General features: G+C 40.6%; 1 protein-coding gene across 1 annotated transcript in view; it reads right to left on the minus strand.

Annotated features, from left to right (window-relative positions):
* T265_11618 (hypothetical protein) overlaps positions 1–26,150 on the minus strand; it is a gene marked incomplete at both ends in the record, with an annotated part of 125,705 nt that overhangs the window by 47,611 nt on the left and 51,944 nt on the right. The window contains one exon of the mRNA XM_009178318.1: positions 11,615–11,734. Within this exon, the coding sequence (XP_009176582.1) occupies positions 11,615–11,734 (120 nt within the window). The remainder of the gene's footprint in view (positions 1–11,614; positions 11,735–26,150) is intronic.

Raw genomic sequence — 26,150 nt, forward strand, 5'->3', positions numbered from 1 at the left:
TGAGCACAAGTATTTCTTTGGTCCCTGCCTGTCTGTCTGACCTCACTGTTGAAACCGTTCTAGGTATGTGATTTTTTCACTGCTTGCCGTTTTTATCATAAAACAATTATATCATTACTTCAACTATAGCCCTTTCGAACATATGGATACCCATGGAAGCTGGTGCTCAAGTGGATAGGCTTGATCGGACAGGTGTATCAGATAGGTTTTTGTTCATCTTGTAGAATGCGCACAAAGTTGTTGAGTTTACCATGACCGGCTGGCGTACGATTAAATGTACAGTTGGTCGCTCCTACCGTTACTGCACAGGACATTGGGTGGCATCTGCATGCCAGTACGACTGTTACAGAGCACATTTTGTTAATGCATGAGTTAGCAACGACATGTGTTTAGCATAAATGAGTAAAGACAATGAAGCCTCCTACAAGATAAATTGGACTGGCTTTTACTATGTTCAAATATCCCGAATACCAACTGGTCAGTAAAACATCACCGCTGATTGACCAGATATTCAGATTTCAACAAAAATTGCATGTGATTTGGAAGCTAATTTGTTTTCCAGGAAACACTTGCAGATTACTCCCACGCACAGCTAATTTCGGTCCTTAGGACAAAATGAAATTCTAAAAGTCGATTTCAGTAGATGACCACGGAGAACACCTGAGATACCCGTGGTGTATTCTGAAAGAAGTTGGTACAAAATGAACTGCCAGTGGTGAATGCTTAACCTGGCGATATTTGAATGGGTCAAACCTACCGGCGATTTTGTAGTCACATAACTTGGCTGAATTTGATGGGGACAATTCACATGTCAAACAACGAACGGTTTGCTTCTTTTGTTGTTTATCAAAAGTGGCATGCGATGTTCGCTCAAACTGGTTATTAAAAGTTAGGATGCTTTATTACAAGTGCGCATACAAAAGTGAAAAGAGAATGTAAATGAACATGTAAAAATTATATTGATTGGCGCCTCAGTGGCATGCCAATAAAAAGAAGCCCGATGGCTTGGATACGGCCTGGTTCCCCAAGCCTACACAAGAAAAGTCGAGAGGCTGAGGTCGGCATCGAATCATGAACCTTCCGGCCAGTAAAGTCGCGCTCCAACGACTGAGCCGCCTTGCACTGTTCTCAATCTTCTTTGCCATCTGCGTTGGTGTGGAGGCGGGTTGCATATTTTCTGGGTAAAATACGTGATAAATATTTTCCCATAATTTTCCCTTAAAAGTTGCCTACAAAAACTTGACAAACAATTTAAACCGGCCACGTTATTATCGTCATCATAATCAAAGAATTTAAAACTGTTTTGTTGCCGTACAATGTTTCCAACTGCCACCGTTGAATCGTCGAAGTTTCGGGGTTGGGAGTGAAGTAAATAGCTGTTCGCTGGAAGCGGTAGCTGGTATGTGTGGTGCGTATCTACCGACGTGCCAGTGGACATTTTATTGAGGACACTGGGATGGTGTTGGAGGTGTACAGGAAAGACAAAGCCTGGATGAACAAGCCCCGTCAAAGGGACGGCTCGGATATTTTGGACGACGTTTTTACCCAATAGTGTATGGTGTTGCAAGGATTTTATCCGGCACAGTGACAAGCGCAGTCGCGTTTGATGGTAGGGGTTTTTGAAAGCTGACCTCCCCTGGCTTGTTTTCATCCTCTGCATGGTTGTGAAAAACCAGCCATTTGCAGAAGTCGGTCGACTGGAGTTAGAAGCTCGTGACCATAGAAGGGCAACCCACAGAGTGCGAAAGGTTCATCTGTCGTGGGTGAGTTATTTCATCCGACAAACTTGAGGCTCTTTAACATTAATGGACCACCAGACTCTCGCAATGCTCACAGATATCGGCCATCGGATACTGAAAGGCATTTGACGTCCACAGTGCGCAGCGGATAAGTTCCCGACCCATGTAATAATACGGCGCACATCATAGCGTCGTAAACTCGACGGTTGGCGGCTAGGCTGATGCCTACGCCACAGGTGATGCATTTCCCCTATAGGTCACTGTTGACTTCTTAATCCGGATGAGAGCACAGTTAATGACACATCTTCTAAGGTAGACAAACTTGTCCACCAGCTCAACGGGTTCATCCGTAAGCATGAGTATCAGGTTCGAACCCCTGAAGACTCGCAGCATTACTTCACAGTTTGTAAGGACATGCCAAACGTGAGGCGCAATCATTTTGACTATGTTATGTCATTGGAATTACAAAGGAGTCAGGTTTAACAATGGATATATCGCCTGCATATCGGTATCCATAAGTAAATGCCCCGGGAACATTATGACCCCGTGGATTTGACGCTCCTTTTTGATATTAAATTTGTCATCCGCAAAGCTTTTTATCCCCGATTGTACACATTCAGTCATTTGCCATTGTTTATCAAGGAACAACTGACTTACCGTTTTGGAGAACAAATTTTTCTTCCTACCAGTGTGTTTATGAGATAACATTAATTCTATCTCTCCGCATTCCAAACAGAACAACACAAAATGCGGACATTTAAAACAATAAAGCTAGCGAATGTTCACTGATTTGCAAACTGATTTGGTTTTTCCAGAGTCTCCCCTAGGACCCAGCTCAATCTCTCGGTTTTGATGTTTACAGGCAAACATCAAATGAGTATAGATTCCCTAGTTTCGTGGAATTTGGTTTCAAGTAGAACGTATTGTTGAGGGAGACCAAGGGTCTGCGCCTACCTGATGTGCCCTAAGTAGGGCGTAACCGGTCGCTGGCTGTCGAGGTGTTTCCAGCTGCCTTATAGGTAGTACACTACAAATATACATATATCGTTATATGCCGAAGTTCGTAGCCCCAATTTCCAATTGAAAAGTTTTTAACCGCCGGGGGAGGGTAACTATTTTGTCTCAGTTTGATTAGCTTGGCTGTTTCACGATTTCGTTCCCAAGGGACAACCAATCAACGAACCGGTAGCACACGTAGAATATCTCTACTTTTTGGGGAAACCAGATTTCACTACACACGTAATGTGCATTTACATTAGAAATTAAAGCGAAAAACTGGGTAAAAGTAAATCTACCAGAGGCGTTGGCAGTTAGTCTAATCAACGTGTGACGGAACCATCAAGTGGACTCTGAGTGTGAGATGGCTTAATTGGGGATCATAAGCAGGAAGTCGAATTTATTATAAAACGGCTACTTGATTACTTACTGTTGAGTTTGTACAATATTTCTAGTTTAAAGAAGAAATGCCATTGTGAATATGTAATATGAAGTTAAGTTGTATGTACCAATTGGATGCTCCTACTAGTTAAACCAACATGTACAACAGTCTCTTGCACAAATTTTCTTACAATACTTGGCTGACAGAAGAGTAAAACTGTTTGATATATTTGTTGATGAAAACAGCTAGCTGCTTGTCTTTTCCGGGTTAGCCTATGGTTTCTTAGTTTTTGGACCTGGTTCCCATACCTGGTAAATTAAGATACAGAAAGATTTCCCAAATTAACCTGACCCCGAACGGAAGCAGCAAACACGCTTCAGGACTCGATATTTGAACATGTTTGATTCAATTTCGGGCACCAGCGCTTCAGCGCAGTGTTAGCTGTAAAGTTGTAACAGCCACTTTATGATTACAAAAGCTGCTGATGACTTTATACCGACTGTGTTATCCAGGACAAGTATAAGAGCCTCTTTCTGGATACATATGAGAGGCATTTATGTGAAGGAGATTTATAGAAGTGTGCAAAATCCCAACGGACTTGACGGATCAAATTGGTAGCTCATCGTTAGGTGCAGCGATTTTGCGTGCCGTAATTCTCTTCGGTCAAAGTTGATTAACGTCTGCTAGAAGCTTCCAGCCTGCAGTGTATGTATCCTGCTGTACATCAGATTAGAGTGGTGCACAAACCGTTTGTGGCGGAGACGGCTAACGTTGACAGCCAGACGACCAATACCACCTCTTTCGTATATTAACTTTGTACAGTTTTTCCAAAGACTGCCTTTAATCGGTACACTTGTAATTCACTGTAATAAAGAGCATATCACTCCTTCGAATGTTTGGCTGACATCCCACCAGAAGGAAGCACGAGAGTTGGGAAACTGCCGGTTGCCCAAGCCTAGACAGGACGAGTCGAGCACCAAAGATCGGGTTCGAACTATGGACGTTCCGGTCATTAAATGTGCCCCCTAAACGTTTGAGACCTCTCGATCCTTTAATGAATGGAACCTAAGTGACGATCAAGGTGGTAAGACCGCAAATTGCCTGCTGACAACAGTATCCGGATTACGGTGTCGTCCTCCAAAAGCGAAAAATGCTGCTTCCACTTAGGAAAGTGTTCCAGTATTCCAAAGTCAGCCAACATAGCGATGTGCACTGGTGATATTCCCTCAGATGCTAATGAGAATTTGGCACGTCGAATAGTAAGTTCAGCAAAGAGATCAACACCCACCTGATCAATAATCTATTTGTGGTAAACTGCCTATTCACACTTTTAATCAAAATCACCTTTGGTAACAGTTTCATTCCTCGACGTGGGTAATTTTTACCGAAAGAAAAACTGCTGGTCCGGTTGATACAGGTTAATTGCAATAACTTCTAACAGTGCCAAGCCACATTTATTGAGCAATAAGGTTTTTCACCGATCGGATTCAAACATGGTGCAGACGGGAAAATCCGGTTAGTTTTAAAGCAATTGGTTCTTCTGGTTATGTACATGACTTACGTAGCATTCGCGGGTAAAATGCTGGAAGGTGTAGCGTGTTTGATAATTGACTAATTTTGTACAAGTGAAACAAATTTGACGGAAACTAGGGTGGGGGGTGCTGCGACTACCTGATGAGCCTCAAAAAGGAAAAAAAAGTCGCGGGCTGTAGAAGAATTTCCAGCAACCTTATCAGTAGTATATTAGGTTTATTCCTCGGGATGCAAAAATGGAGGGTGATGCATTCTTGAGAGTACTGGCAAAAATAATTAAAATGGAACATTTTAAATTCAACCATGAGTTAAATTGCACTGACAAAAACTTCCAAGAATGACTTTAGTTTGTGTCTCAACATGGTTAACATCACTGATTCTCCCGTCAGTATTTTTGAAGGGAGTCACCAGTCGCTTTTGTTATTTTCAAACAGGTGTGACTTTGTTAATTGTGTCACAAACAACTTAGAAATTAACTCACAATTGGAAATCGTAATGTTAATTTTTAATAGTCTGATTACTAAACAAACGTCTTGCCAACACATTTGCTTACATATTCTGGCACTGCTTTTGACTTTAAAGTTGCAAAAGACACGTCACCAAGTTAGCGGTCTCATTTTTCTCCAGAAACGTCTACAATTTACAATACGGTAAAGTCTTTACAGTGGTTTTGTCCTTCAGGTAAAACATATCAGACCAAGAGATAATGTGTTGCAGATGTTTTATTCTTATTGCGGCCAATTTGCAACTAATGTGTGTGAACTGTTCACTCAAGCAGGCAGCTCACGAATTTGGCCGATGTTTTGTGATAGACAGATGGCAATATATCCTATCAAACTGCAATTTTATCATTGCTCATTAAGCGTTCGTTGCTGGGTGGCTAAGTGATCAAACTGCTGGCCGAAAGGTCCAGAATTCGAGGGTCCCTCTTATTGGAGATTTGTGAGGTAAGCACAGAGCAGCATTCCAAGTGAGGTTGAAAAAGCCACTGGATTCGCTGACAAGATCATAACATTCTTGCATATTCCCAACTTCTGAAGAAAAGTGTTTCAAACATTGCTCAATCAGCTTGTAAGCACAGAAATATCGGGAAGCATTTAAATATTATGTAATTTTCATTGAATTGAGTTATGCATTCATAACTGTGGAATTTAGTGGATATATCTTGAGATCATCGTTCAAGCATTGGTAGCCTAGGTAACCAAGGTCAATAGGACCGTAAAGGTTGGCACGTCGGTATCTCTGGCTTTCCGCGAGCCAATTGGAACTAATTCCATTTTGAAATAGTTTGAAGCTTGTATTCTGCCCTGTTGTTTGCTCAGACTGCCGGAGAGCTTTTATGATCTACTTAATATTGGATCAGTTGTCTTTGTGTACCGTCTCTAAATGGCAAATCTTTAATAAAGGCACTTACAACTAAGTTAAACTGACAGTTGTTAGGTCAACGCAGCAGTGAACCTGCACGCATGAAAACTAAGTACAGTTTTGACTATCCTTTTAGGGGTCATGTAGGGCCAGAAAAGTGAAACAGTTATTAACAGAAGAAGTGAGAAATAAAATGAAACCTAATCAAATGTACAGGCAAAATCAATATCGTTCCAATCAAAGTTTAAAATGTTTAGCTAGTTTTCTGGTTTCCCCATGAGTCTATACCTCTCAATCAGTGCTCCATTTTAGCTCGAACCGGATCAGTAACCATCTTGAACGGCTTGATTGGAACATATGTGTCCACAATCTACCAAGACTGTAGGGTTCAATGTTTTTTAATAATATTTTTTACCAATTGACTGATTGTGACAGACAAATACCTTGCTTTCTATCCGACATTAAGTGTTGAGAATGCTTAGTGTATTAGACGCTCATCGGAAGATCCGTAATTTGAGCCTTACTTTTGCAACTTGACTTCCCCAAATGGATCTTTCCGCATAATCACGTGAAGAGTCTAGGAAAGCTAGAGGCGGTCAAAAAATGACTTGGTAGCGAAGTGTGAAAGCCATTACCAGCAAACTCAGCTTCGCTGGTCATTGCCATCTCTTTTTGACCACGAGACGGAACGTATCAATTATTAGGGGCATTGTCAGATATGGCAAAGTCGCCCCCTCAATGGCGCTCATGCATCCAAGCTATTGCCTTCAATGCATAGCTCGTTTCTTAATCCATCCACTTAACGCTCCACCCACAGTGCTGTATTTACGCACTAATGTATAAGACTTCGCCTCCAATGCGCAGCTACATACCTCAGCTCCCCGAATCATCGGTGAACGAAACTGTGGCAGCTACAACCACTGTACGACAAGTGCGTGGTTATTACAGCTGACAGCGGTGATGATGATCATAACCTTGACTAACGCTGTCTGTGTATGGGCATCTCTGTGGTTTATTGGAACTTATAAAAGGCTCCGAACTTAGGTTGTAGATTAGCAATAATTAATGTTTTAAAGTCAAGGGTCGTCAACAAATAACGTGACAAAAGTCTAACGCTAGACATGGGCATAGATATGAAAATAACACAGATTGATTTATTCATACAGAATAGTGCATTCTTCCAATCGACTATAAAGTATATTTCTAAGGACACCTTTAGACAGGCAGGACTGTGTAAACAAAAAAAATACTGTTGCGGAGTTCATTGCCATCTGTCACTTACTGTCTAAACCAGATTGATTTCAGATTTTGTGATTTGTTTAAAGTAGCATTGCCGAGATCAAGTAAGGCGTCTGGGTCTACTGAAAATACTAGCCGCTCCATATTGCTCTTATTTGAAAGCGGATTCTATCCTGAAATGAGTCGCGAAACGTTGGTATTGCGGACGACTGTTGTGTAAAGAAGTCGGCTGTTTGAATGGCAGTTTAATAAATTTTGCTCAAACGGATAATACAAACCAGCGGGGACGTTCTCCGTTCGAACGACTGACGTTCTGGTCTTACATGAGCATTCTGATGATAGAATATATTACCAAACCCCAGGATTGTTCATATTTGACTAAAAATATTGGTTTGAAAGCGTTTTAGATCTGTAGGTTATGCGATAATATGTGAATAGCACATGAATGATAGTAGGATAATGAAAGCTGATTGGTCTATTGCCTGAAACGCGCCCCAGAATTATATCTTTCGGAAATTGCTAATGAGCTGTTACAACCAGCGCTTTTGATTTCTAAACTATCACCTTTGAAAATGACTCCACTATTAGGAATTGAGTTTTGCACTTCCTAGTTGAGTATATTTTAGTCCTAAATTATTCTGGCTTCTGGGGTCGATTAGCGACTTTTATGCTGAAAGAGACCTGCCAGATGAAAGATAATAATTGATTTTATAAATTGTTCTTAAGCTAGGGATCATTCGTGGCGAAAGTTTGAGGCATTCAGTGAGGTCGCTTCCCCATCTGTGTTATTGGCAGTTTGTACCGCACAAATCTAAAGAATGATTCCTTGTTTGTTACAACCGGTATAAAATCTCCTCCATTTAGAGGACAATGGACATGCAATTTACAGAGACATAATCTTGCTATCGGTAAATACGGTAAAATTTAAAAAACCGAGTGAAATTATGTTTTTACCTTGTGCTTCTAAACAGGGAATGTTTGAAAAAAAGCACAATTCAAATAAAGTTAATTTGCAATAACCAAAAACTTATGGTGCAACATTAACGTGAGTGTTTTAAAGAAGGTAGGTAAAATGTGAGTCTCAGGTGAAGGTAGACTTTTTCTCCGAAAAAGTAACTCAGACAATTAATTGTGGGTACAGGATGACTACATTGGCCTTAACGTGCGCTTTGAATGCTGGCAGGTGTTCCGATCTTGTAGGCTTATAAATCTATCGAGGGAATCAAAGAATCCAAAACAATAAAAACAAGTCCTTTGGGAAAAACCTTCCTGAATATGACGCTTTAAAATTTGGAAGATCGTGGTGCTCGATTCATATTCATACATTTGTCGTTTTGCTTCTTATGTTAGGCCACAATTTTCCGATTTCCCTCTCTGAAAATTGTCCTTATTCCGCAAAATTGCTACAACGATTAAACAGCGCTGTAACCAGGCTACCCGGGCATCGGACTGGATTCAGTAGGACTCACAAAGGAATGTTAACAGACGGAGAAATTAGTATAGTACGTAGGAGTGATTACTAATCATAAAACAGGATTTCATTGTTTGTTTTCTCAACGGTGTTTTGAAAAAACCTAGCATTTGCTCCTGAAACTCCGTACACCACATCAGATACGAATATCGTCAGATACGAATGGACCTCATAGAAATTACTTTAATAAAAGTCCTACAGGAAATAGTTAGTAGTGTCTATCACTTACTCAGGATAAGAACCACCCCCGCAGGTCGTTTAAAGTTAAGTTTGCGTTTCTCGTATTGTATGAAGATACATTCACAATTTCATTTTGAAATGGTGCCCTTTTTAAAATTATCGAAAAGAATTATGGAAAGAATTGAAGGTAGAAATGGTAAATTCTATAGGTAATCAACGGAACATAGCAAGCACAAAGAAAGTAGAATGTTTTCATAAAGAAAACTGCTCACAATGTGCTAAAAGCCCTTCAACAGCCCAGGATCGGTTTTGATCTTCCACTTTGAGCTCATCTGATGGGCGCAGTCCCTGAGTTTCCGTCTAATATACGTTCTATTTGAACCCAAATTGGGCTGTTTACAAGGAATACAATCATTTACAAATCAATTTGGTTTCCACGAGAGACTAAATGAATCTGTCTTTTACGCTATTCTGCAACTGAATGCGTTGCCCACAGGCCGCCTCACGTTTCATTCGGCACGATATTCGGGATATCGCAGTATATTTTCATGAAGGAAACTGCTCACCGGGTTGTTGAAAACTATTCGACGGCCCACGACCGGTTTCACCCTTTTGAGGCTCATCATGTATGCATGGTCTCCGGGTTTCCGTCAAAATTATGTTCTACTTTAATCAAAATTCCACTGATATTTCGAATATCGTGCCAACTAAAACATGACGCAGCCTGTGTGCGCGTGTGTGTGTGAGTCTCTCAGGAAATCAAATTAATTTGCAAACGGGTGTATTTCTCGAAAGTGGAATGTAGTTGTTTGCGAAATTTAAGGGTACGCAAAAGTGCAAAGCGTGCTTCTGACGTTTTTCATGTTGGCTGCATCACGCGGGCATAGAAGGGCGATGGAAAAAACGTAGAAATCGAAATCAGAATCATATATATAAGCCAGTTTTTGAATAAGACACGAATCTGAAGTACGTTTCAACTGCTGACACCATTTTTGTATTGCGGTATATAACCGAGTACCACTTGAGGTGGGTGAGAATATTTGTCACACCTCTCGCAGTGCATTTAAAGCGGCTTTACAAGTGCTTGTCATGTGTCCTAGCTAGGAATCGTTATTCCGGACACCAATTTCGTAAAAGAAGGTACTGTGTTAGAAGATCAGGTTTAAAATTTCCGACAAGGGCAAAAATTGTACTGAGCCATGATGTTAGCCTACATTACATGGTTTGCGAGTTCAACTGACCCACTTTGCTATTTTAGGTGAAAATGAAGTGCTTTCAGCCGCATTTTGTTAGGCCGCCAATGAGCTGGTTTTTGCATTATCGAGAGCAAAATCGAAGCATTTTATAACGTGCCCCTGCGAAGGATATTGCATTTTTCATTGGTAGTTATGTCAATTAATGGGCAACAGTGCATTTTCAGTGCGTGTAAGGAAGGCAGCGGTAAAAATGGAGTGATTTAGAGATTGGAACAGAAATTTATTCTTGAAAATTCGTTTATCCCAGGACGTCCATGCGCACTGCCATGCTGTTTACTACTTGTTCGTTGCCATCACTTTTGCGTGTCGCGTGTGTTCCAGGGGGATTTATATTCTAAGCTCCCTGGCTAAAAGATCCAGACCACATCATACAGCCATGGGCGACTAGCAACGCCCTTAACTCGAGTTAACCACGATGAAGTGCCATTGGCCTTCACATACCGGAATGCGAACCATGTCTGCACTTGCTAAATTGACTTATTGGTGCAAAACAAACATCCAAGTTCCTAGGAGTCGTTTTTGGAAACACTTTAAAGATATTTTGACAATACAGTATTTGACAAATGGTTGCAATTAAAACTAATGAACGACTTTCATAAAAGCAGGCCGTTTACAACACTACCGATTCTTATTCCATCTGATTCCAATTGGTTGGAAGCAATCGTTTCGGTAAGGCTGTAGGCTCTGACCACGGGCAAAGAGGGGTCATCGGCGCACATGCTTCCTGGAAATTCTGGAAATACACAAACGTGTATAAAAATTCGTGATATTTTTTAGAGGCCAGCACCGTTCAGATTCCCGGATTTTGGAAAGGTTTTGTGCAGTGGAGGATGAAGTGGGAGAGACTTTATGGCCTGGTGTATAGTATTTTGCTGAGATAAGTTGAAGAGAGCAGTTGTGTTGCGTATGTACACTTGTTTTCATTTTGTTATTTGAGCCAACAGAAATGAGGAAAACAATAAGAAAGCTTACGTGTTTAACCTGCCGGCCGACAAGATAAATTTTTACTGTCATTGTGCCCTGTATATTACCAGACCAACCTTGACACACGGAATGGTTACTCAGTTAATGCGAAAGATCCGATTAGTCAAATATCTCCGTAACTTACCAGATTTTATGAAAAATAGCTGCACTACGTCATCCAAAGTATATGAACTTTAGATTTCTTTAGTGCCAAGGTTTAAAACCAGCATATGCTCCTCCATCATATCGTGGAGTATCGCATCTCCATTTTTCAACAAGGCCATTTTGGTAACACATTCCCCCTGAGTGTGTAGATTTCCATTCGCTTAAACTCAAAACCAAGACTAAAGCTCAGATGTTATTTGGCCCTGTACGCAAACAATTAACTTTTTATAGAAGATAAAGATGGCTGGTCTACAAAAACTGGAAAGTGCACATTTTTTAAAAAAAACCTCAAAAAACTCTGAGCATCTTTATCTTTTACACTTACGCATGTTTTCTTTGCAAACAAAGTTGACAAATTTTGATGTTATATTGATATCTGTGATGACTATGTTTGTTAGATTTAAACCGATAACTTCTTCTTGAGGTTTTGCGTTTGAGTAAGTCCCTAAATAGAAATGGATAAAATAATGTTAATTTCAGCGTGTTCATTGGTAGATTCATGGTCGTAAAACCCAAGCGAGTCGGTTGGGATGACTTTTAGGCAAAATGGCAAAACGGAGCACAGTGGAATACCGCCAGCGCCTTTGGGCTTTACATTCTGAGGGTCGTAACCAATCTATCACACTCCCCTCAGGTGATGAAATCATGAAAAAAATTTGCATGTATTTGTGAATAACGAAAAGCTTGAGAGAGCAACCCAAATGGCGATGCGGTGTCATGCGGCAATCATTGTCAATTCCTGCTATAATCATGTTTCAGTGGCTTGGTGTATAAAAAAAGCGCACCATGAAGTGCGCTTACATCAGCGTCCTAATGGGCCCGGAGAAGTTTTCCACAAGCTTCAATAATCGGTTAGCTGCATGTTCCAGATAAATCGCGGTAGTGCTGAAGCGCGTTTGTTGGTTTCCCATGTTTTCCTCCTCGAAATCGATTGAACCAAACAAAAGATCCACATGCCCTCATATCAATTTACGGTTTGCAACTGAATTCGTGGGTGAAGTGCCAAATAATGGCGTTCACGCCCGACACATTGAAAGAAATTAACCATACTCGGTAATATTTCCCTCAGAGCCGACGTTATTTATATGTGTGTTGTGAAACCGGTAATGCATGCGTGAGAACAAGTTTCGACGGTGTCTCCTCTCCAGTTTGGATAGTGAGATGGCAACAACTAATTCCTTTTTGGCAGAGAACGTACTGACAATTTTCTAATGCTCGTTTGTGCTAGTTTATGTAAAATTAGGAGAAATGATACTGATGGACGCCTGCTTGGAAGGAAGGTCACATCGTCGTTATTCATTTTGTTGCAATTTAGTTATTCACCTATTTTATTGGTTAACTGAAGGCGTCGCACGTCGCTAATTTGCGAACATCATTCAGCTCTATTTGCAACTCACTGCTCAGATGTCACTGGACGACAAGCAGGTGGGTGCTATTCTCCAAGTGAAATTAACATTTGGTGGCTGGTGACACAGATTCTGGAATATTGAGCATTTATTGAATCTACCGTTAATCAATCCTCAGGAACCTGCCGTAGAATCTTGCGCTTCAATTTTTTGTTCATCTGTGCATAATCAAACGGGGACTTTTGTAGCCGCGAAGACTATTTGTGAATTGGGCTGTACTGGTGGCCCTTGAAAGCATTTGATGCAAATAGGATGCAAAAATTTCCATCACCTGTGGAGTGGGTTTTTAGTGCGATGGGGAAGCGAGTGCATTGGAATTGCACAAACTTCCACACTCAACGTGATCTCAATAACCTCAACTCGACAAAACCACCTCAACATTTCACTTTCTGTTCCTAGAACAGATTGGGATGGGTTATTAAACAGGGTATATTATATTAGTATGACCAACACATTTTTGTATTCGTCTTAACGGATTTATGTTCCATGATTGAAAAGATATCTCATTAAGTTCCCAATCATTTCGCAAATTGAGGCTCGTTAGATTTGAACTTGACTCCGGCTTCAGTTACATTGAAAACATTTAAATCGCAGTGGCTTACAGGTGTACCTTGAAAGTCTTAGAACTTTTGGCAACAGCGCAGATTTTGCAGCCTAATCGTAACGAGATTAACGGAGTGGCTGTCCTGCCGCGTTAGTATGCGAAGATAAAATTATATGGGTGGAGAATGTAATCGTATTTGAATGGAAAAAGAGAGATGTCAGCGTACAGTCCCTGTTATATGCAGCTTGTAAAGCGAGGTATTTAATGAAACCAAATGACGGCCAATTTTTCGTTTAGTGACTGTAACCTTTATTCTAATAATTACAGGTGATCTGCTATTTTCTGGAGTGACTTGACCTGAAAAGAAGGACAAACTAAAGCCCGTGGCACTAACGTCTGACTGCACGTCAGCAGTGTTTCAGGACAAATGCCAGTGCCTTTCTTAAAGTATTTTTGTCATTGCCAGAACATGGTGTTGGTTTGACCTCATACTATTGACCGTCTTTGCATGATAAATGACGGATGACCCACAAGCGTCCAAAAGCACGGGTCAATGGATCACTGGAGCACACAAATGATCGTATCCTGGTAAGATTGTACCTGTGTGTCAATGTCATCTTATGATTTAAACGGTCGACCAAGGGACACTATAACTGCCGTTGCCTCCAAGTAATTAAGGCCAGACTCGCGTTATGGTAAGATAGGGTTCTCAGGATTAACTAGGATATTTTTGGCTGTTTAACATCTTACTCATCCCTGGAGATCTTACACGCGAGCAACTGAACACGCACGCTAAAATCCGTTGGAGAAGAACCTATGCCCAAATGTGACATAACATCCAGAGGATGAATGTTTTTAAAATTAAAAGTGAAAAAATACTCCGCTTGGGCATTCAAAACGTGTAATCACTTTAATTTCATAACATAAATTCTGCATGTCACTGATTTGTTGAATAACAGGATTTAGGGGTAAGCAACTCCAGCTATCCAATGAAAATATTGCCGCAAAAATGTAAACTTTGTTTGACTGGCGTCAGTATTTTGTTCTTCAAAATGGTTCAACTACGTTTTTGGTTTACAGTATTTCCGATCTTTACTTCTGATGTTATTCGGAGAACGGTTTTCTCACCACGGTAACTAACTCTCAAACGCCTGAAGTTTAAATTCGCCAGATATTTTGTATTGTTGCTTTATACACCTACGCTTCTGCGTTTACTGATGTTGATCAGTTCTGAAGTACATGATTTATTAGCGTTATAGTTGTGTTAGGTTTTTGACCACTTCGATGGGCTACGTATAAAATGAAGTAAAAGTGAATGGCTTAAGTCCCACCAGACAATCAGTTGCCAAAGTGGGTATTCATGTAAACAAGTTTAAGAAGGAATCTTTCTTTTACCACTGGCATGATACCCTCTGCATATCTAGAAAGAAATTCTAAATGATCGAGGGTCAATGAATTCCCCGGCGGCTTACTCAATTTTTTTTTCATCTTTGCAATGATTACTTCGGCGTAACCGGATTCAGATAATTTTGAAATTTGGTTAAATATTTTATAGCTAAATCTTGTACCATGAAAAAAACATTTAGGTGTGCCAAGCAATACCATCGAATTTATGCAGTGGCTCATTATCTATTTAGTAATAAAAATGAACACACTTTTGGGTTAGTCACGTGACCCGCGCGGGTGACGGGAGATTCAAACGGGGTTCTGCCTCACCCGTCAGATCTGGCCACATTCTGGTTGGAGAGGAACCCACGCAATTCTTTATTATTTTGCCGTACCCATTTTTTGCTAGACATGAACAAGCAACGGAAAACAAAATCATTTCCCGATATAATAAAATACGGGTGGCTCAGATGCGTGGATTAGTAGTATGCACGTTTGCTGTTAACTTGGGTAAAAGGCTCGACAATTATTTCTCAGGTGACACCAAACCGCACATTATTGCTGTTTCTTGCTGGTTGGTCTGCAAGTCGGCCGCTAACAGCCGGCTACTTACAAACATAACCATATTCTGAGTGATGAGTGGTGACTTTTTTGGGATCAAACCTGAGCGAATGCATAAGTAGTTGAATAACTAACGCATGCCGGCTGCCAGAAACATGCAGATTAATGACTGAAATAAGCACTGACTGACTGCATCATTCGAAATCGTCTATAAAGCACACCACCGCAGATGGACCTACGTTTGTCAGTCGCGACAAGCGGCTGGACAGAACGTTCAGCCAACGTCCTGACTATAAATCCCCCAGACAACAGTTCGCCATAAGCAAGTAAACAATTGTTGGCCTAGCTTATTTACTTGGCACATTCATCACATTTGCCGCTATAAAAAGTAATTCATGTTTTTTCTGCCTCAGGGGCCCAAAACACTGGACGATTTTTGGCTCCCACCTAAACCTTATTACTGCGGTCGGGTTGATTTCACTTATCTAACGTTCAAGAAGCAGAACGTGTTGTCACTTACGATGCACTCGATTGAATCGCATCAGAAGGGCGTCTCATTTAGAGCTTTTTGATAGGCAGAAAAATATTTTCCACCCAGTGTTCAATCAATCAAGCCTAAGGGTTGGCACAAAAATGTCGTCTAAAAGGAAGGAAGCCAAAAAAGCGTTCAGTTATGCTGCAAATGCGCCCAAAATGTGCAGCGTAAATGTACTTTCTACATGGAGACGGTGACTTTCAGGGGTGCAAATCAAATAGACCAACGTCATCATAAATGACGTCATGATAAGTGTTAGTGTGATCTGGCAAAATAGATCTGCCACAAGGAAATAAAAAAATTTCCAAATGNGTCACAGCAAATGTTAACGACCCAAAGTCATGCTTCTTGTATGCTGTTTCCAGTCTACCCGAGGACAGATTCTGCTTCTAAGGTCAAAGCTGATACAAAATTTCTAAGATTTTCTATGGATTATCTTTGAGTAGCATTTGCCATGTGTGTTGTTGTTTGTTATGCATATATGAAAACACAAAAATATCATGTAAAAGCCCTGACTGATAGTGTGCAAACAGTCACCTCGTTTGAAAAGTTCTCATCCTCTCTTTTTGAAATTAAATCTTGGGACTCGCGTTCCTCTCTAATTATGGCTCAACGGTAGTGCACACTGTTGGCTGTGCCAAACCGGTGTTCTTTCACTACTTCATCAGCGAAATCTGAGCGCTTCCATATTGCCACGCGGAAATCGTTGACCACATTCATGCTAGACCAGTGTGATTGGGTCTCCCAAATTCTCGAACGGTGACCCAGTAACAATCTTGATTGTAACGATCGTTCACTCGTTTGACTGCACTCCTCAATCAGGTACTGTCACGAGCAATTTTAAACTGCTGTGAATTTATCGTTTTTGTTTACATTGTTTTGTGGGTATGAACGTTTATGCCGTTCCCGTTTCCAACAGTCGTTCCCAGTCCTCAGTTTGCACTTGAGCGCCTGGTCAGAGTTCCACCTTCAGTAGGGCTCATCAGTGGTGCATATGACAAAACTGTGACAAAACTTCGTTGGAAATGATGTCGTGACACCCAACAGCGTACAAAAACTCAAAATAACATAATTGTTGCTGTTATACTGACAGCCCTCACAATATTCAAGAATACTTACTTTTATCGTATTTAAAGAGGAAAATTTGTAAAATTCTGATTCGTCATCTATAGAAGCAATGAGAAAGTTTTGCTATTAAAAAGGACAACTGTTCTTTTCTTATATTCTACGGGAACATTTTGTCGGAATGCGGTTTACTTATTGGCTGCCAAAGTGTGGCTGTCAGTTTGTTAGCCGTTGAAGCAGCATTTCCTCTGGTTCGAGGCGGTGTCTTCCGATGAGAGCACTATTGTGTTTATTGTTTAACTTTGCAACGAATAAACTGTCTGAAGCTTTTTGCATGAATGCGTATACCAAGGTAATCGGTCGTTTTTGAAGCGGAATGCATATTTCGGGTACCCTTCTAAGCACATAAACTTAAGAGCGAACAAGGAACAATGCAGTTGCCTAATTTTTGTTGGAAATTCTTATTTGTGCGTTCAGGCTAAAAGGTTGCTCGTAGCACTTCAGCTTAGTGAAGATCAGAGTCGATTTTGCTTTTGGAAATTTTTTTATTTCCTTGTGGCAGATTTATTTTGCCAGATCACACTAACACTTATCATGACGTCATTTATGATGACGTTGGTCTATTTGATTTGCACCCCTGAAAGTTACCGTCTCCATGTAGAAAGTACATTTACGCTGCACATTTTGGGCGCATTTGCAGCATAACTGAACGCTTTTTTGGCTTCCTTCCTTTTAGACGACATTTTTGTGCCGACCCTTAGGCTTGATTGATTGAACACTGGGTGGAGAATAGTTTTCTGCCTATCAAAAAGCTCTAAATGAGACGCCCTTCTGATGCGATTCAATCGAGTGCATCGTAAGTGACAACACGTTCTGCTTCTTGAACGTTAGATAAGTGAAATCAATCCGACCGCAGTAATAAGGTTTAGGTGGGAGCGAAAAATCGTCCAGTGTTTTGGGCCCCTGAGGCAGAAAAAACATGAATTACTTTTTATAGCGGCAAATGTGATGAATGTGCCAAGTAAATAAGCTAGGCCAACAATTGTTTACTTGCTTATGGCGAACTGTTGTCTGGGGGATTTATAGTCAGGACGTTGGCTGAACGTTCTGTCCAGCCGCTTGTCGCGACTGACAAACGTAGGTCCATCTGCGGTGGTGTGCTTTATAGACGATTTCGAATGATGCAGTCAGTCAGTGCTTATTTCAGTCATTAATCTGCATGTTTCTGGCAGCCGGCATGCGTTAGATATTCAACTACTTATGCATTCGCTCAGGTTTGATCCCAAAAAAGTCACCACTCATCACTCAGAATATGGTTATGTTTGTATGTAGCCGGCTGTTAGCGGCCGACTTGCAGACCAACCAGCAAGAAACAGCAATAATGTGCGGTTTGGTGTCACCTGAGAAATAATTGTCCAGCCTTTTACCCAAGTTAACAGCAAACGTGCATACTACTAATCCACGCATCTGAGCCACCCGTATTTTATTATATCGGGAAATGATTTTGTTTTCCGTTGCTTATTCATGTCTAGCAAAAAATGGGTACGGCAAAATAATAAAGAATTGCGTGGGTTCCTCTCCAACCAGAATGTGGCCAGATCTGACGGGTGAGGCAGAACCCCGTTTGAATCTCCCGTCACCCGCGCGGGTCACGTGACTAACCCAAAAGTGTGTTCATTTTTATTACTAAATAGATAATGAGCCACTGCATAAATTCGATGGTATTGCTTGGCACACCTAAATGTTTTTTTCATGGTACAAGATTTAGCTATAAAATATTTAACCAAATTTCAAAATTATCTGAATCCGGTTACGCCGAAGTAATCATTGCAAAGATGAAAAAAACAAAAATTGAGTAAGCCGCCGGGGAATTCATTGACCCTCGATCATTTAGAATTTCTTTCTAGATATGCAGAGGGTATCATGCCAGTGGTAAAAGAAAGATTCCTTCTTAAACTTGTTTACATGAATACCCACTTTGGCAACTGATTTTCTGGTGGGACTTAAGCCATTCACTTTTACTTCATTTTATACGTAGCCCATCGAAGTGGTCAAAAACCTAACACAACTATAACGCTAATAAATCATGTACTTCAGAACTGATCAACATCAGTAAACGCAGAAGCGTAGGTGTATAAAGCAACAATACAAAATATCTGGCGAATTTAAACTTCAGGCGTTTGAGAGTTAGTTACCGTGGTGAGAAAACCGTTCTCCGAATAACATCAGAAGTAAAGATCGGAAATACTGTAAACCAAAAACGTAGTTGAACCATTTTGAAGAACAAAATACTGACGCCAGTCAAACAAAGTTTACATTTTTGTGGCAATATTTTCATTGGATAGCTGGAGTTGCTTACCCCTAAATCCTGTTATTCAACAAATCAGTGACATGCAGAATTTATGAAATTCAGCAAAAGTGATTACACGTTTTGAATGCCCAAGCGGAGTATTTTTTCACTTTTAATTTTAAAAACATTCATCCTCTGGATGTTATGTCACATTTGGGCATAGGTTCTTCTCCAACGGATTTTAGCGTGCGTGTTCAGTTGCTCGCGTGAAAGATCTCCAGGGATGAGTAAGATGTTAAACAGCCAAAAATATCCTAGTTAATCCTGAGAACCCTATCTTACCATAACGCGAGTCCGGCCTTAATTACTTGGAGGCAACGGCAGTTATAGTGTCCCTTGGTCGACCGTTTAAATCATAAGATGACATTGACACACGGGTACAATCTTACCAGGATACGATCATTTGTGTGCTCCAGTGATCCATTGACCCGTGCTTTTGGACGCTTGTGGGTCATCCGTCATTTATCATGCAAAGACGGTCAATAGTATGAGGTCAAACCAACACCATGTTCTGGCAATGACAAAAATACTTTAAGAAAGGCACTGGCATTTGTCCTGAAACACTGCTGACGTGCAGTCAGACGTTAGTGCCACGGGCTTTAGTTTGTCCTTCTTTTCAGGTCAAGTCACTCCAGAAAATAGCAGATCACCTGTAATTATTAGAATAAAGGTTACAGTCACTAAACGAAAAATTGGCCGTCATTTGGTTTCATTAAATACCTCGCTTTACAAGCTGCATATAACAGGGACTGTACGCTGACATCTCTCTTTTTCCATTCAAATACGTTTGCACTCTCCACCCATATAATTTTATCTTCGCATACTAACGCGGCAGGACAGCCACTCCGTTAATCTCGTTACGATTAGGCTGCAAAATCTGCGCTGCTGCCAAAAGTTCTAAGACTTTCAAGGTACACCTGTAAGCCACTACGATTTAAATGTTTTCAATGTAACTGAAGCCGGAATCAAGTTTTATCAAACATGTTTATCGTCCAGTTTCGGATGAAATCAAAACCTAACGTTGTAAATTTTGCGCTATTTCGATTGTGACACTAACTAATAAGTGCGACTGGATTTTTTATTTTCAATGGAGCAAACTGTATCGTTCTGAAATATGAATGCCAAGCTTGACTTTTCAAGCACTTTTAAAACCGCTTTTATATTTTATGATGAAAGCATATAAACCTTCGCTCATTATCGCAAGTCTTCTTTCATCACGAAATTTCATCAGGCGTCATCGTCACCCTTCGACATATGAAAAATGCATTCGATTTACCGATTCGATCATTGAACAGAATTGTTATGCTGCAATGTGCCTTCCAACTTTGAGATAAGCTCCTCAAGTGAAACGAAAAATCAAATGACGCAACACACGAAGATACACAAATTATCTCGAGAAGAACGTTTCATTTTACATTTAGTTCTCAACGCGTAAGTAGAAAAGAGTTGAACAGACGGTAGTTCCGAGATGTCGCAAACATTCTCAAATACAGGGGCAGTGCACTTCTAAACTAAAAGAAAGACGTTACCAGAATGAACACGACCCAGCACTGTAGGCCGGAGTTTACGGTAAATCAAACTGACAAACGCGGGCATGTCTGGGAGACCATTGTGACTGTTAGGTGGAATTGCACATTGCTTTTGTTTAACGGTTAACATTCAGGTGGTGCTGCCGCCGAGAAGCCCATCCCACGCAAGATTGGCCAAAAGTTCGGGACACTTGCCGGTTCGGCATCAAGCCGAGATCTGATTGGTCGAAATTCTTGACCGAACAATCAATAATGAACCCGTATTCATTCAAATGCTGGTTGCCAATGATGCACTAGGAGGCGTTATAATTCCCAGAAGGTTGTTGCCGATTATATTATATATATGAAGCGCTGACTTCGTTTTGGGCGATAATATACCTCGTGCACCTTTGGTGGCTATTTTGACGTAAACGCTAGCTTGAGAGGCTCAGACTGAGAATCAAGCTAAGAAAAATATTGTCACCATGATGACGCTCTCCAGGAACTATTAGTCCTTTTACTACACTTTAACTTTGCACGGTATTAAGTCAGAAGTTTAGACCAGTCTATAACTAGGAGACTACTGAAGCACCAAAGACCCTCGGGGCATGAAATAGGGAAGTCACCTTGGTGATAAAAAACACAGCCTACACAACACAGAGATTTTTTACTGTGGTGTTATATACTGTTCAGCAGCTGGAAAGCACTTCCGGATTTATCGCAGCTTGTTTCAGTAAAATAATCGTTTTGCAAGGTACTCAACAGTCTCTTTGAAAAGTCGGCAGTTTCGTGTGAATAAATTTTCTATTACACATAAATCATTAACAGGGTGATTAAAACGGGAGTTGTATTTTTCGAAAAACACTTTCATAATCGCAGCAGCGTAAGCGGTCCTATGCCTTTTGATTCTTACCGCACTTTTACCAAAGCAACCTGGTAATATAAACTCCTATGTTGTGAAAATTTTCGGACCATGGAAGGCTGAAATCCACAGTTAGTTAACAATCATGCACATCTGCGGAATATGAGACTGCCGAGAGCGCATTTCGCTTCACACATAAAGCTAACAGGACCGCTTGACATACTCATATAACTCAAACTCTTAGTTTTGTGGCCAGTAAAAATTCAAGAAGCAGTAAAAGTACCACTATTAATGACGAGGATCCAATGCTTTCCGTAGAATAGAGTCTTATGTCTTGACAAACGATTATTGATAGATTTTTTCTAGGTTGTGTCGCGGAAGTGCGAAATTTAACTGCGAGTGTAATCTTGCGGTGGCTCTTTTGGTTAAACATTCCCGCGGAAAGCAACTTGATCACCTCCCGTTTAAAGGTGGCACTTATTTTATATCGTGAGTATTGGGGCACATAGACGTGGACAGTGCTCGTAACGGAATTACGGATTTTTTCGGAATTTGCAATAAGTTCTAAAAATCCATCCAAACAAAGTATTGCGACAAGTACGGGAATTCGTGTATCAGCCATTCAATCACTTGGTTCAAAATTGATTGCTACACCGTTAATCGTCGTCCTATAAGATCTGTTTGCTGGAATTGTTCGGGCTGGTTGCGGTACAAATACTTATTATTATTTGAAGGAGAAACATTTTCATAGTTTTCCAAATTACTGCGCCTAATAAAATGAACGGATGTACTAGCAAACAGCTAACCAAAGGGTTTCGGAATAGTACTTACGTGTAACCGCCTCAGCTAAAAATCGATGGGCAACAAAATAAAAACGCATCTAAAGACGGAGATCACATATACACTTTCACCACACACGGATTGTGGTGTTGTTAATTGCTTTCAAAATATTTTGGAATATTTTAATGCACTACTCATAAAGTTGTTGAAAATCATCGAAAGCCCACGACCGGTTTCGCCGTCTTCGGTGGCTCATCAAATGGGCGCCCTCCCAATGTTTCCATCAATCGTATGTTCTACTAAAAAACAGACTGTGCGAAATTTGCAAATATGCACCCATTTGCAACCTAGTTTGGTTTTACGAGAGACTGGCTGGGAACCCAGCTAAATCTCTCTTTTGTAATGTGTATCGGAATGATTTATTGAAATTTCTTAACCACTTTGAACGAAAGCATATTTCATATATTTCTTCATTTGCTTTAAAATATCCCAGGCTCAAAAGCTTACCTTCAAAGCTAAAAGCGCCGTAATGAAGTGACCTCAGGTACAAAAAACAATCGCAAGAATGTCCTACACGATTGTAGGTAGGTGTGACGAATATCGTGTCAATGCCTTTGCTACTATATTGAACATATTGTAGTACATGTGCGTAGTCATAGGCATGTTGAGAACACGTCGACAACACGTCACCGGTTTCGAACTTATTAGGGGCTCAGAAGGTTGGAAGCGTTTAATGGATTCCGCCAATTTTATTTTCCATATCGACGAAAATTAGACGGGTTTCAACAAATACACTCAATCATCTATCGGTCGTGTGTTGTCCAAGATGTTTCAGCAAACAAAAGAGTATTTTCATTAATGAAGACAATTTTACTCATCTCAGAATCCCAGAGAGTGCGTCACTTAAAAAGCTGAAAATGTGGTTTTTGAACTGAAAAAGTTCAGTCGCGTTATCGCTTCATAAAAGTCAATAATTAATCTCTTTCGATGTGCAAAAGCTTCGAGCACTTGGCTCCTGAAATTTTGAAGGAATATAGTGAAAGCTTCCCGTAAATGTACTTGCTAGTTACGTTCGGCACTCAATGTACAAATCTTTGCTTCATCTGGAAGGCAAAATGTAGCAACGAAATAACCTGACTGTCACTGAAAGAACCCTTATTGGCAGAATCAGACAGTAGTATGTCATGAGTATCACTGACAATTTAGCGACACATGCCCCCGACCGGTTTCGCCGTCTTCGGTGGCTCATCAAATGGGCGCCCTCCCAATGTTTCCATCAATCGTATGTTCTACTAAAAAACAGACTGTGCGAAATTTGCAAATATGCACCCATTTGCAACCTAGTTTGGTTTTACGAGAGACTGGCTGGGAACCCAGCTAAATCTCTCTTTTGTAATGTGTATCGGAATGATTTATTGAAATTTCTTAACCACTTTGAACGAAAGCATATTTCATATATTTCTTCATTTGCTTTAAAATATCCCAGGCACAAAATCTTACCTTCAAAGCTAAAAGCGCCGTAATGAAGTGACCTCAGGTACAAAAAACAATCGCAAGAATGTCCTACACGATTGTAGGTAGGTGTGACGAATATCGTGTCAATGTCTTTGCTACTATATTGAAGATATTGTAGTACATGTGCGTAGTCATAGGCATGTTGAGAACACGTCGACAACACGTCACCGGTTTCGAACTTATTAGGGGCTCAGAAGGTTGGAAGCGTTTAATGGATTCCGCCAATTTTATTTTCCATATCGACGAAAATTAGACGGGTTTCAACAAATACACTCAATCATCTATCGGTCGTGTGTTGTCCAAGATGTTTCAGCAAACAAAAGAGTATTTTCATTAATGAAGACAATTTTACTCATCTCAGAATCCCAGAGAGTGCGTCACTTAAAAAGCTGAAAATGTGGTTTTTGAACTGAAAAAGTTCAGTCGCGTTATCGCTTCATAAAAGTCAATAATTAATCTCTTTCGATGTGCAAAAGCTTCGAGCACTTGGCTCCTGAAATTTTGAAGGAATATAGTGAAAGCTTCCCGTAAATGTACTTGCTAGTTACGTTCGGCACTCAATGTACAAATCTTTGCTTCATCTGGAAGGCAAAATGTAGCAACGAAATAACCTGACTGTCACTGAAAGAACCCTTATTGGCAGAATTAGACAGTAGTTTGTCATGAGTATCACTGACAATTTAGCGACACATGCCCCTTAATCAATATTCATTCAAAGAGCTTTGTTATAAAAAAGGATAAAAGTAGATTGCCAGCATGTCTCGATCATTTTGACGTGCCCACACTGTTAGGATGGGAAATGCTTAGGTGACGAAAATGTAATTACATTAAATTTTTTGCAACTAAAAATGGCACTTGAAGGACCTTATCCGTCACAAGGCTACCAAAATAGACCAGATCGTATATTCTACTGGTAGTCTGTAGAACTGCAAGCTTTTAGCGTGACGTTCTGTGAAAACATTTTGTAAAGGTACTAGATAAAATTTATCGCCTTGAGAAATATTTGCTTCTAAGAAACTCCGCGGATGTTCACGAACGGTGTGCTGTATACTAATGCCCAAATGCAAGTAATTTCTTCCAACAAAATTGGCTTAATAATTGGATCAGGAATATCGCATCTTGAAATTATCAATAACAAGGAACAATTGAATTGAAACAAAGCTTTTCTGGTCTTTTTTCTGTTTATGCTCCGGATGTTTGTATCATCTGTCCAACTGCACAATGCCAAATGAAAAATGAGGTCTCGAAAGTCGTGTCGACTAAAATATGACGTGGCCTGTGTGCAGCACATTCAGTTGCCTAACGAGAGATTCAGTTGAGTCTCCTTGAAAACCAAATTGATTTGCAAATGAGTGTATTCCTCGAAATTCGGGTTCGGGTATAACAAAAGTTTGACGGAAACTCGGGGACCGCGCCTACCTGATGAGCCTCATGGAGGGCAAACGTGTCGTGTGCTGTCAAAGAATTTTCAACAATCTTGCGAGTAGTTCCCTTTAGGAAAAATGAGGGCTGTTTATTTTGGAATTCTTTGCGATATCGAGGGATTTTTCTCAGATGTGGAAGGATTCATCATGATGAGATTTGGCTTTTTCAAATTCATAACCTCGTTTAACACAAAAGTTGTGCATTTAAGAGTGAAGTCACACAGTTCACCATGTCCTTAAAGATTTTGTCCCCTTTTTGATCACAATAGGAATCACTAACGGGACGCAACCCGAAAACAAGCAGACGGACTTAGTACGGAGAACATAAGAAATGGTGAGGTGGACAGATATTCCAATAATCAGGAAGCCGCTATGAACGCACACAAAATCTTTAGAAGGAGTTTATAAGAAATCTTTAAAGAAGAAGAACGGAAACATTATTTATTGAGCAAAATGTTTTAGAGGAGGGAGCTTGTTTATAGTTTGTAAAGCCTGTGTGCCTATTGGCCTGACATATTTCCTCCAGCGTATCACAGGATTGGCTTCTTGATATACACTAATTGTTGAATAGTACGCAGAACACTACCGAGCAACTTTGTTTACTCTGCAACCACTTTAGATGACGGAGTGATTCTCGGGGGAAACGAAAGCTTTGGAATCCCGCCCGAATCAACCAGCTGATGCGAACGCAGAGTATCATAAAAGTTTTCAGTGTCAGCCGTCAGGTGTGAGCAACTTGGTAGTTTCCGAACCCCGATGCTACTAAAAAACCACGCCCTGTTCATTAAAACCTAACCGGGCTAACAAGTGATCCGGCTCATCCCATTACAATCACACCACCTTCATTGGTTGCACGGATTCTACCATTCTATCGGCGGGTGATTTCCGTCAGGGCTTGACTGATTTGGGGCGTTCGAGTACGTTG

The sequence above is a fragment of the Opisthorchis viverrini genome (genome assembly GCF_000715545.1).
Source record: "Opisthorchis viverrini unplaced genomic scaffold opera_v5_535, whole genome shotgun sequence".
Lineage (NCBI taxonomy): Eukaryota > Metazoa > Platyhelminthes > Trematoda > Opisthorchiida > Opisthorchiidae > Opisthorchis > Opisthorchis viverrini.